The 12,891-nt window shown below is 43.7% G+C and overlaps 1 protein-coding gene across 1 annotated transcript in view; it reads right to left on the bottom strand.

Annotated features, from left to right (window-relative positions):
- Positions 1 to 9,088, bottom strand: part of PRKAA1 (protein kinase AMP-activated catalytic subunit alpha 1) — a 32,828-nt gene extending 23,740 nt beyond the window's left edge. Inside the window, exons 1-2 of the mRNA XM_040579421.1 lie at positions 8,882 to 9,088; positions 1,424 to 1,565 (exon numbers count right to left, since the gene is read on the bottom strand). Of these exons, the coding sequence (XP_040435355.1) occupies positions 1,424 to 1,565; positions 8,882 to 9,011 (272 nt within the window). The 5' untranslated portion in view covers positions 9,012 to 9,088. The remainder of the gene's footprint in view (positions 1 to 1,423; positions 1,566 to 8,881) is intronic.
- Positions 9,089 to 12,891: the final 3,803 nt, after the last annotated feature.

Below are 12,891 nucleotides of genomic sequence, written 5' to 3'. Positions count from 1 at the left end.
AGGAAATTTGTTTTCCATGCCAGAAATATTAGTCACTGTACTTTCAAAGAACTAAACTTAGTCCAAATGATTTCTATAAAACTATCTGCAGTGCTGCTGCACAGACAGCTTGGTGCAGTGACAAAAGAGTTCAGAAGAACTTTGCCAGTGTCTCAAAAATACACTTTGCAAAATTTAACATGCAAAAACCTGACTTGCCATAAAGTGTATTTCAAGACCAGAAAAAAAATACTCTTAATAATCATGAACATATATCAGAGAAAAATACTAATGAAAAATTTAGGTCTAAGTACTGATACTTTAGTTATTATATTTTTATCATTCTACCTCAAGTAGAGTTAGAATTATTTCAAAACTTCAAAGGTTTGGTATAACTAGTTTATTGCCAAACTCCCCATTTAAGAGATTCTGATTTTGTCCTACATATCCTCCTTACCTAAAAGGGGAAAAAATAAAAACAGCTTACAGCAGCCAGAAGTAATCTATTTTTAATGGAACAAGAAAGTGAACACTGGTAACACTTCAGACAAAATTCAGATATTATATTGAGAAGACAGGAAGTAGCAAAGAAAGAATGTTTCAAGACAGTACGCTTACGCCTGCAAATATCCAAACTGTAATAAACAACTGAAATCACACATACACTACAGAACCGCAATACACTGATTCCCACAGAAAGGGGAAGATAGACATGCTTCAGCTTACTGAAGTAGTTATTCTTGAACTACACTGACAGCAATGAGTTCAGACTCAAAATGTGTTCACACACAAATGATTATGTGTGCAACTATTTTAGCAGCTTAGTATTATAGTGTAACACTTCAATAACCTCCATACCCTGAGGCAGTTATTTACATGACATCTTCAAAGTTAGTTTTACCTAAAATCTTATAGTCCAAGATGCTTTACCTTTACCAATTTTCTCTCTAATACCTTGGTTCAAAGTACCTCATGTACTTAAATATCACAGCTAAGACTACTAGAGAAATAGTATTTTAACCCTTTCAATCCAAAAGTTAAATCCATGCTTCTATACAGTCAGAAAAACGTTTTTCAAGTAAGAAAACATAATAAACTGACTATAGAAATGCACTTTACAACCTTGTTCTTAATAACTCATTTTCAAAGCGGAAAAAGGATCAAATAAAACCAGAAAAAGAAAACTGACATAGCAGCTAAAACCTAAAAGGGATGCTACTAGAAGTATCTATCATGTCATTACCTTTTATATTATCTGTAGCTCTCTGGCCTGTAGGGAAGATCAGTTTTGTGAAAACACATAGGATACTGACTGCATACTTGGAAGCTGGTTACTTTCCTGACAAGACACTGCTAGTAGTATTGCCCTTTAAACATGTTTCACATCAGCAAGAGCAAAAAGATTATTGCTTAATTATGTTTGATTATAGAAAGCAAAACTTACAGTTTAATGATATGAGGATGCCTGAAGAGTTTGAGGTTCTGAATCTCCCTGCGGATTTTTCCTACAACATCAAGGCTGCGAATCTTCTGTCGATTCAGGATCTTCACCGCAACTTTATGCCCAGTTAACTCATGTTTGCCAACTGCAAGGAAAAAAGTATTTAGCCAGGGTTTTCAATTGCTCTGTAAAGACATTAATTTCCCCACTTCAACTTTAGCAAAGAAAACCAAGTTGTTAGCATTTCACATATCCCCATTATCTGTGGGGAGGTTGAAAAAAATCAGATGGCATGTCATTTCTCCTGCCCTACTCCAATTTCTCCCACAAGTCTATCACTGCAAGATGAATGGGGTATTTTAAGAAAAACCTTAAACTTGGCCCTCTAGTTTTGTAGGATGAATACTTTTTTGCACTATTGCAAACAAACAATAAATAACTCAAAGCTAAATAACTTGCTAATTAGGGAAATCATTTTCTCTCCCTGTGGTTTTGGCTCACTTGGTAACCCACTCAGACATGTTTACCTGCAGCTCTTCTACTTTACATGCAAGGGCAAGGATCACTCTTCAAGAAATCATGCTATCCTTCCCTCAAGATGCCTGTTTCAGCAATTACACTGACTCACCACTAAAAGTATCTTATCAGTTTACTTGAACATTATTTGTCTGTCCTTGGAGCAGAGTGACCCTATGCAAGCTCCACAGTTTGTGCAGTAAACATCAGAGTTTTATTAAACAAAACAAGTGGCAAAAGCTATAGGAAATGCACAAAATAAAATCCAATCATAACCACAAGAAGTAATGCAAACACACAACCTCATACATTTGTCAGCTTCTTTCCTACTTCCAGGAGTTTCAATTTCTTTCAGTAGAACACAAAAGTATAAAATACTTCTTAGACAGTTACACTTTTTAAAGTCTTTAACTTTGCAGATGCTCTTGGAAATAGCTGCAAAGTTGCTAAGGATATTCTTCTTAAACCCGACACTGGATCACAGATAAACCACAGAAGATAACTATCTTTTCCACTAGAAGATTTCAGTATCTGCTTTGGTTTCCATTGCATAGCAAACCATAACTTACATTACTTTCATTTGCCACACTAATTCTTACTTTTTGAAGATAAACCAGACTCCAGGGACACCCAAATGGTTCATCCTTGCCCACCTGAATGGAGACCAGACAGATATGTACCAAACAATACTCACCTGGGTGCCTCCCCACACATGAGAATTTAAGACCTGCTTCAAGCTTTATTTAAACATATCCATGGAAAGCTGTGATAAACACCAGTGATGCACAAAAATCCTTCTACATCCAATAGATAATTTGGATAGAATTAGCAATCACCTACCAATCTTTAAATCTCATTCCCAACACAAGACTTTACTGCTGCCTTTTGCCTCTGTATTGAGCTAAAAACCAATGCAAGTGAGAAGACATTCTAAGCAGACAGAGATAACAAGATGATTATTCTTAAAACAAAAAAATATAGCCACTGTGTAAAATAAATCAGCTGATCCAAGTTCCTGTAGGGAGCAAACTAAACAGTGGATTACCCAAGACTGAAGGATCACAATGTGGCATTGAAATGCCTTTTGTACCTGAGAATACAGAAAGGCTCCAACTGCACAGTCAAAAAACACATCCCCTTACTCAGAAGGGCCATTACCTAAAAATGGCCACAATAACCAAAACACTGGATAGGCACATTTGCACCGCCAGTGAATGCCTGACAAAGCACACATCCATCACAAGTTCTAGACAGACCACAAAGCATTGGTAGGTGATTACCTAGAACTGTACAATCACATTGTTATTGATTTGTTAATAAGTTAAGATTGATTGACTTTAATTGATTTTATAAAATCATTTAATAAAATTAAAATATAGAAGGATAAGAAAAATTTTAAATGAAACTTATAGCTGCACAGTAAAAGCTGTTATGAGATCTTCTGTACATCCTGTACCAAGGCTAGAAGAAGGGGCTAGAACCATTGTTAAAACTTAGGTAATAACTTTAGTGTTTGAAAGGTTTTTTTTTATTTGACCAGTCTTCTGTATGTAGAGGTGTATTGAAATGTCAGAATATGAGATTAATGGAAACTGGGGAGAGTTGACTGGAACAGCTTGTAGTTACCTGCCAAGAAATCGTGAACTTTAGTAAAAGGTAATTCCGGCAGGGGGAGATCGCGACCACCGACTCATATACCACCTACCCAAATCGTACCCTAGACTCATTTCTAGACTTTTCTAAGCTTTACTGCGCAGAATCGGATATAGGAGGAGAGTATGTTAATGATTTACGGGAAATAGTATTATGTATGAATATTTAATGAATATGTATGAATAAATTTATATATGGAATCTGATTTTGGGACCTGGCGTGCGTTGATCGTGAGAGGACTCGCTCACGCACCCGGCCGTTAATAAAGAAGTGTCTGCTTATCTACATCACATTGGTGTCGATAAGTTCTTCATTCTGAGATTTCAGTAACAACGTCACCTATAAGAATTACTTCCTTTCAACCAGATCTACAATTAAAGCAATCACATTCCCCTTGTTTTCCCCCGTTCAAATGTGATTGAACTTTTAAAGGTACCCAACAAATTATACTACCTATGTTCAAACCCTAAGGAGCAATGAACCATTAACACAAAGCACTAGAAAACCAGCTTTTCCATTTTAATTACAGTCTTTGCCAATCAATAACGTGAACTGAAGTAAGCCAGAAGTATTTGACAAAATCTTAATCAGTAAGTTAAAATTTAACATTAATTTTTGTTAGTAAGCAAAAAAAGTAGCTTAGAAGCTACCCAAAAAAAAATCAGTCAGACAGAATGGTTGGGGTTGGAAGGGACCTCTGGAAATCATGTAGCCATCCTCCCACTAACGCAGGTTCACCTAGAGCAGGCTGCAGTTGCATGCAGGTGGGTTTTGAATGTCTCCAGAGAAGGAGACTCCACAATCTCTCTGGGCAGCCTGTTCCAGAACTGTCACCCTCAAAGTAAGGAAGTTTTTCCTCATTCTTTCCTCACTCAGATGGAACTGAATTTGCATCTTCATGAATACATGAATTCACATCTTCCTTTGCTCTACAAAGTAGATTTAAGAAGGCGTTTAATTTAGTAAGTAGCATATATATTTCAGCAATTCTACAGCTTAGGGTATAAATATTTAGTTCTGACATGCACTGTGTTATGAAGTCTCATTTATCAGCCAATTTGCTTCATTTCTGATTTGTCAGTCTAGATGAAAACTGGACTTTCATTAGAACTCAGAAAAACATTAGAAAGCAATTTATTTGCTATAACAATTTATGTTCAATATATAAGGCACATAAGAGGTTCCTGAAAACGCATTTTTCACCTAACAATTTAACAAAACTTGCAGCTGACTGATACCAATTCTAGCTGTCACAACCTTCAAGACTGTGCCTAAGCCTTGATTTTATTCATTGACTGGAAGAAAACATTTTTTGCTTCAACTGTGTTTGCCAACTTTGAATAAACTCTTGTAATGAAAACACACTTTAGTTTTGTGCAGGTCCTAAAAAGCCTGTTCACTTCGCTTAAAACATTTCAAATTAAATCACCATTTTCTTCAGCAATTTTTGCGTTCCTTTTTAAATTCAATTTAAATTATAACAAACCTAGCTTTTAAAGATATGAGTTTCAAGTAGCCGCCTACTTCAGGAAATAAAATAGTCTTCTTGGAAACGGTTCAAGGTATCTGTTACCAGTAAAACAGCAGACATGAACTGGTAAGACTGCTGACTACTTTTGAATTTAGCATGAAGACAGAACTGAAAGCAAGACCTCATACGATAACAGCATGCAGAAAAGTAAGCAGCCATTGTTATCTTTCAGAAAGCTACTTTGTATCATCCCTTGACAGAAGTTTTACCTGTAAAAGGAAAGTCTCAGAAATTGCAACTAATCAAAATATATTTATGTTAGTCACCCTAATCCTCAACCAGGTCTCAGTCCTTCAAAAGCATCACTGCAGAAAGTTTACTTTACAGACCTAGTATTTCCCTATACTTCTTTAATCTCTGATAATACCAATTGTCTTCAAGCTTCACAATGACTATGCATAACATCAAGATTTCCAAGACAGTGACAAGAATCTCAAAGCAGCAGTGACTTCTCAACTGTTTCTGTTCAGCATGCCTTCAGTTGCAAAGAAAACTGACTATGAGGCCATCCCGAGTAAACACAACACTCCTATGAAATATAAGTACCTGTAATTAAGTTTGTAGAAAAAAAAAGCTTAACAAGCATACATTGTGCTGAATGGAACATTTCAGTAATACATCAAACAGCCAACCCCAGGCTCAGATGAAAGCAGTCTTTAATTAAAAAGTACAAGCTAAAGAAATGTTTTCACCAACAAAAAGACCCCAGGAGTTAATGTTGTGCAATGGCATATTGCTGCACAACATCAGATAGCAAACTGATCTTCTCTGTCCATTTCTGGGTCTTTCGTCATTGTCTTGACCAACTGACTCAACTGACAAAATCTTATCAGTCAGAGAAGGAAAATAATGATGATTACCAGAAAACAGTCACAGATTGTCTGGTAGTAAATAAAGGAAATACATGCTCAGGAAGAAAACCAGTGCAATATAGATAGAATACTTTATTAAGTACAGCTAAAGCAAGACAAAGTGCATCATGGAGGGGCAAGAGAAAAAACCAAACCTTAAACCACTATGTATAAGGAAACCAAGTATTAGTCCATGACCACTAACACTTGCTTCTGAATCCTAAATATATTCTCAAGCCACTTAAGGTATTCTGTATGCAGAATGATGCTGCATTTCATCACCAGGTGATTTCTCCCTCATCCTTAAGAAAAAATATGTTCAGATATGCACATGTGTACTCTTCACATAGTCAGTAGTTGCAAAGCAGCCTAAAAGAACATCTAACATCAATCAAGTAAGGAAGACAGAGGGGTATTAAGGAAATAGAGCAATAATAAAAATGGCAACCTTTTTTTCAGTTAAGTGTTTCAAGCTAAGTGTATTTCATGAAATATTAATAGTAGCAAAGTCCAATAATATACTAAAATTACAACAGTAGCTCCACAAATTGATCATCTTTCCAAGGTTTAATCTTCAGACACATTTTTGCCAATACAAATAAGAACAGCAGTAGTAGTACAACAGCGCTTTGAAATTTAAGAGCACACTGGAACATTAACAGGTATGCCAACCTTAGTTTTGTGCAGTGCACTGGCAGGCAAAAAAAACCGGCAGCATGCCTTCGACTCCTCCCCTCAACCATGTAGTCTCTCCCCGAGGAAAGAGAATCTAATGCCGTTTTCTGCCCTATCTCATCTCTCTGTTTACAGAGGTGCTAAATTCCCAAGGAAAAGACTGGTATGGCAGCTGCCGGTGAGGTTCACGGCTCCCCGCTGTGGCTGGGGATGGCAATTTATAAGCCTGCCTTGAAAAAAGGAGACTCAAAGGGCTTTACTCGCAAAATATTTTCCACTACTTTTCCAAATGCTGTTAGAGATTAATATACTCCGATTTTCTATACATCAGTAATTTCTTCAGGACATACCAATAGTTGAAAGAGCTTGGGTAGAAAACATACAATAGGAACATCTATGCTGAAAAAAAAGAATCATGTTAAAAGCCAACCAGCACGTTAGACACAACAGGATTAGCCGGGTTTTTTTACTGGTTATAACCATAAGCAATTCATTAAGTTAACCATAAAAAACCTTATGAATAATACAACCTGAATCTAGACGAACTTAATTGTGAAAGAATGTTTTCAATTTGCATTCCCCAATATTTGAACAATTCTCACAAACACCACAGCAGGAGCAGTTTAGCTAATGCAGTTTTCCCACAGGTGGCAGGCATCAAGGGAAAGTTTAATTTCTATTTCATTTCTACTAGGCTTCAAGTTTGCAGCATAGTGCCTGCACTCCTACTAGGAAATATTTTTAAAGCCTCAGCTGAAAAAAAAACTTTGATAACCACTGGATCAACTACATTTCACATAAAGTCTTTGCATGTCCGTGCATCAGCTGTGTTGCCAGTTAATCCAACAATTCCAGGCTCATCTTTTTATGCTTATTTCTCTCTTTATAGAGGGAGAAATCTTGCCCTCTTTACCAGGGTATAAAGTGCCAGTACTTGTGCGGCAAAACGCTACGTACAGGCGGCTCAGGACTCCCCCCTTCCCTCACGTACTGGGCGCTACTTTCAATAAATGCAGCATCATTAGTTTCCACTGATTATTTCCGTAAACACAGATGAGAAAGCCGCTAACTGCCCCAAGCAGCGCCGCCGGGCCCCCGCTAGCTAACTGCCCCAAGCAGCGCCGCCGGGCCCCCGCTAGCTAACTGCCCCAAGCAGCGCCGCCGGGCCCCCGCTAGCTAACTGCCCCAAGCAGCGCCGCCGGGCCCCCGCTAGCTAACTGCCCCAAGCAGCGCCGCCGGGCCCCCCGCTAACTGCCCCAAGCAGCGCCGCCGGGCCCCCGCTAGCTAACTGCCCCAAGCAGCGCCGCCGGGCCCCCCGCTAGCTAACTGCCCCAAGCAGCGCCGCCGGGCCCCCCGCTAGCTAACTGCCCCAAGCAGCGCCGCCGGGCCCCCCGCTAGCTAACTGCCCCAAGCAGCGCCGCCGGGCCCCCCGCTAGCTAACTGCCCCAAGCAGCGCCGCCGGGCCCCCCGCTAGCTAACTGCCCCAAGCAGCGCCGCCGGGCCCCCCGCTAGCTAACTGCCCCAAGCAGCGCCGCCGGGCCCCCCGCTAGCTAACTGCCCCAAGCAGCGCCGCCGGGCCCCCCGCTAGCTAACTGCCCCAAGCAGCGCCGCCGGGCCCCCGCTAGCTAACTGCCCCAAGCAGCGCCGCCGGGCCCCCGCTAGCTAACTGCCCCAAGCAGCGCCGCCGGGCCCCCGCTAGCTAACTGCCCCAAGCAGCGCCGCCGGGCCCCCCCGCTAACTGCCCCAAGCAGCGCCGCCGGGCCCCCGCACGCCCGCCCGGCGGCTCCGGGCTTCCGCTAACTGCCCCAAGAAGCGCCTCCGGGCGGCCGCCCCGCCTGCAGCCCTCCCCGGCCCTCCACCCACGCCGCCCCGCACCGCCAGCGCCGCCGCAGCCCGGTGACTCACCCGGCCCGGCGGGAGCGGCGCCGCCCTCGCGCAGCTCGTCCCGCCGCAGCACTCCGGGCGGGAGGCGGAGCGGTGCCGGGCCCGCGCCGGGACAGCGGGACCCCGGACACGCACGGCCCGCGCCCCGGGGCCCCGCACGCCCTCCTGGACGGACCTCGGCGGCCGCCCGGCCCCAGTGAGGGGAACCCCACCGCCCAGCCCGGCGCGCCGCCCGCCGCAGCCCCCCCCGCCCCGCTCGGGCCGTGCCGCTCGCCGCAGCCCCCCCGCCCCGCTCGGGCCGTGCCGCTGTGCTCCGCGGGGCGGGCGGCGGAGCCGCTCCCCGACGCTCACCTTTGACTTTGCCGAAGGTGCCGACGCCCAGCGTGTCGCCTAGGATGTAGTGGCCGATCTTCACCCGCCCGTGCTCGTGCTTCTGTTTATCCGCCGCCGCCATCTTGCGCCAAGGACCGAGTCTGCGCATAGTGCCTGCCCGGGCCGCGCCGCAGCGCCGGCAGGGGAGGAGCAACCACACAGCGCTCGCCCGCACCGAAACCCGGAAGCGAACCCGGCACTTAAATACCTTCCCGCCCCCCCGCGGTTAAACCATTGCGGTGCGCGGGGGGGGCCGGCTCGGCCCAGCGGCGCCCGGGGAGGTGCGGTTCCTGGCGGCGAGGCGGGACTGCGCGGGGGGGGAACGGCCCCCAAAGGCTGCGCAGCGGAGGGAGGGGCCGGGGGGGTTGTCCCTGTTTTAACACCCACCCGAGGAGCTGAGGGGCTTTACCTGTGTTTCAGGGACTGGGGCGTGGGGCGCTCGGGTGCGAGCCTCCCTCCTCGGTTCCCGCCCGGGCCCGCCGGTGCCGGGGGCGGCACAGCCGGCGGGTGTGGGGCGAGGACGCCCGGCCACCGAGGCTGGCACCGGCGCCGTCGCGGGGCCTGTACCCGCGGGCAGATGGGGCTGTGGCGCTCCCCCCTCCTGGCACCAGCGTGCGGAGATGTGGGGAACAGGCATGCACTGCTGACAGGGACCGCGCCGTGCCGGTGAGGTGGCCGTAAGGCCGCGGCCTGCGGGGGCGGAGGGCCTGCAGCGCCCGGGCGGGCAGGCCTGCGACACCGGCTGTGCGGTGGCTTGTGTGCCCCGCTGCCGCGGGCCGTGCGAGGCACCGTTGCTTGCTGATACCCTTGGCTCTGACGGCGATGCTGTGGCGGCTGATGGCCAGCAAACCCCGTGTGCATAGGGAGCATATTGTGTTTCCAGACCACCCATGCACATCACTGAAGAAAGGTCTGTCACGGTTTCAGGATGAAGCAAGCTGGGTGTAGCTGTGTTTTGGCCTCCCTCCTTGGCTCCAACATAAGCAAACGCCAGTCCAGTCCAGTCCTTCGTTACAGTAATTTGAGAGAGTAAGCTGCCAAGAAGGTCAATTCTACTAAAAAATGAGCACTAGGGATCCTGTTGTTGTGTAAACTCCCAAATTCTTGAACTCTGCTTTAGTGCTGAACTCAGGTTCAGTGTTTAACTGTTATGTTAGGCAAATAGGCACACAAGAGTTTAGGTCAAGCTGACCCTCTAGAGCTGTCAAGAATGACGAATGAAGGGGCTTCTAATGAAGGGGGTCAGCCTAGGGAAAGACAGAACAAAGAGCGTGCTGTCTCTGTGATGGAGGCCGTGCACACTTAAGACTACCTTGGTCACGTTAAACTCATGAGTCAGCACCAACGGCCTTCAGCCTGGCCCTGGAAGGAACTATCCTCATTGTAATACAAAAAATCACACCCTAAGGGAAGGTCCCAGGCCCACTCAGACCCTTCCTCAGAGAGCATGCTATAGGTAATGGATATGCAGATGTGTGCCAAATCATCTGTACGGACCTGCCCTCTGGGCAGTGAAAGTCCAGTAACATTTTGCATACAATGTTTGTAACTCTGTAAACTTCGTATTGCAGTATGCAGTATGCTGGCCAGCATCCAGACTTGCCCAGCTCTGTAATAAAATGGTATCTCTTCTCAGTGTGTAAGACTGGCTTGTTGCACAGCAGGAATGGGTTCACATTTTAGAGATGACACTATGACAGAAAACATAGCCACCCTCAAAAAATAGACCTCTCAAGTCTCTATTCCCAATCAACCTTGAAAATTAAATCTGTTAGTTTTTCTCCCCTTTCTCCCTTCCTCTTCTCTGGTCCAAATCCAGACCCTGTTATGGGAATACTCCTGCCATCTTGACCAGATAACCTGTCTTCTGGTTTGTTGTGCCAAGTCATTCATTAATATTGCATTTAGGCCAGTAGCCTTCCTTTAAGTCCTGCACTGTGTATTTTCTGCATACCATAGACCATAATTTTTATTATTGACTATAACTACATTATTTTTTAATCACTTTCCAATCCTGCCTTTAAAGAAACAGATGAACCTACAGAAAGAGTGACAATTGGATGGGTATTTTTGCATGGAGAGGTCATCGACTGAAGAGGAAGGTTACAGGCGATTCCCATCCCTTCACTTCCTTTCCCCCATTCTCCAGACTAAGTGAATATCAACTAAAATGCTTTCAGTTGCCTACTTTAAGCACAGCCCCTGAATGTGTTTGCAAATAGATAAATGTATTTCAGAAACAATATAAAGGTTTTTAAATGTGCATAGAAATTTGATTTTTTCTAGTAATGGTCCTAAATCTGATTCAGAGAACATTTGTTGTTACTTGTGTTACAGTCATTAACATGAAGCTGGAAAACAGAAATTCTGGTCCATGGAAAGATCCTTATATTTTAAAATATCCCTCTACCCTAATGGGGTAAAAAATTAAAACCCCCATCTGCTCATTACTGTGGAAGAAAAATACTGCAAGATTTCCTAGAAAATATAAAGAAACCTTTTAAAAAAAAATAAAAATTATAAACCCAAGTAATTTGATCAGCCAGTGCCAAATCACAGGCTGCTAAGCAATGTAGAGACTACTTATAATTACCCTGTTAAAATTTGCATGACATGAAGTAAAATAACATTTTAAATGGTAAGATAGTCAAAACAAGGAAAGTGAAACTAAAACTATACATACTTTGAGTAATATAGAATTTTAATTTCAAACATTTTTGTGAGGATCATCTTTGGGTGGAAAATGTGAAGGCTTTCAGCCTTAATATTAAGAAATTAATGTGAAAAGATAGTACATAATGCAGGAAAAGCTGGCACTAGTGTTCCTCAGTAAGCGTGAGTTAATGTGTAAAGGTGCCAGTCCTGACTTCCAAACTCAGGCATGTTAATTATGCTCTTTCTGGTCATCATCTAAAGAGAATTATTCCCACACAAAGTCTAATTTGAATCACAATTCATGCTCAGCATCAGTAGGCTTGCAAACCATGTTGTTCTGCAATTTCTTTTTGTTCTTCTAATCAGAGTAGGAGAATAGACAATACAGAAATCTGGCAATTTCTCTGTAGCAGAGCTTCCTGTCTTCTGCTGATGGATTCAGTTCCTAACAGAGCCTCAGCATATGTGCAAAAAGAGCACGGAGGGGAGAGGAGCAAGCATCAGGCATTGTCTGTATCCATGTCTGCTTAAATGGAAGTGGCATGGTGGAAAAACAGAACAAGTTCACAGCTATTAGCTTCCACAAGCATGGCTTTTAAATTACTTGAATTTCAGTTCTAAAATAAAATGAGGCCTTAGCTTTAAAAAATGCTAAAATTAAAAGGTATTTGACATTGACTAATGTCAACTCAGCACCTGTTTACTTGGTGGCATATTCTATCCACCAACAGTCTGCCTCCCATATCCTGAAGCAGAAAAACAATCAGCATTAAAGCCAGACATTGTTTTATTTAAAATGTTTTCTGTAGAAGGTCAGTTAGTAGATTTACACCCGAGAAGCCTTCAGTGGCGTCATAGAAGAAACCACAAAAGAGAGACTGAAGTTGGCAGAAGTCACAGAAATACAAAATCAGACATGTAAATAAAAACAAAAGTTCAGTTCCAAGTGTTTAACACTGTGCATTAGAGTGTGCTTGAGCCAAGTGATAGCTGGGACCATCTGCAGTTACTTTAGTCAGCCAAAAGCCTGAAACAGCGTACCAGTATTTCTAAGATATATGGGGAATACATAGCAAGAATGCTCCTATTCAATAAAATAGCTGAAAACAGTTTCTGTAAGTGTACCTGAGGAGATGACAGGACACCAGTGATCAATTACATCTCAAATTCTAAAGAGAGGTCGGACCTTTATAGGCCCTAGTCTGTAACAAATGTGACAAGTCATGTAAAAAGCTGCTTGGGCTTTATCCCATGTTAGCGCTTATTGTTAGTAAAAACAACACACAAGCTGAGACCACTAACATTTTTTTTCTTTAGTTATTGATCTTTTGGGA

The sequence above is a fragment of the Falco naumanni genome, chromosome Z, assembly GCF_017639655.2.
Source record: "Falco naumanni isolate bFalNau1 chromosome Z, bFalNau1.pat, whole genome shotgun sequence".
Classification (NCBI taxonomy): domain Eukaryota; kingdom Metazoa; phylum Chordata; class Aves; order Falconiformes; family Falconidae; genus Falco; species Falco naumanni.
This window is presented reverse-complemented; position numbering and strand designations above follow the sequence as displayed.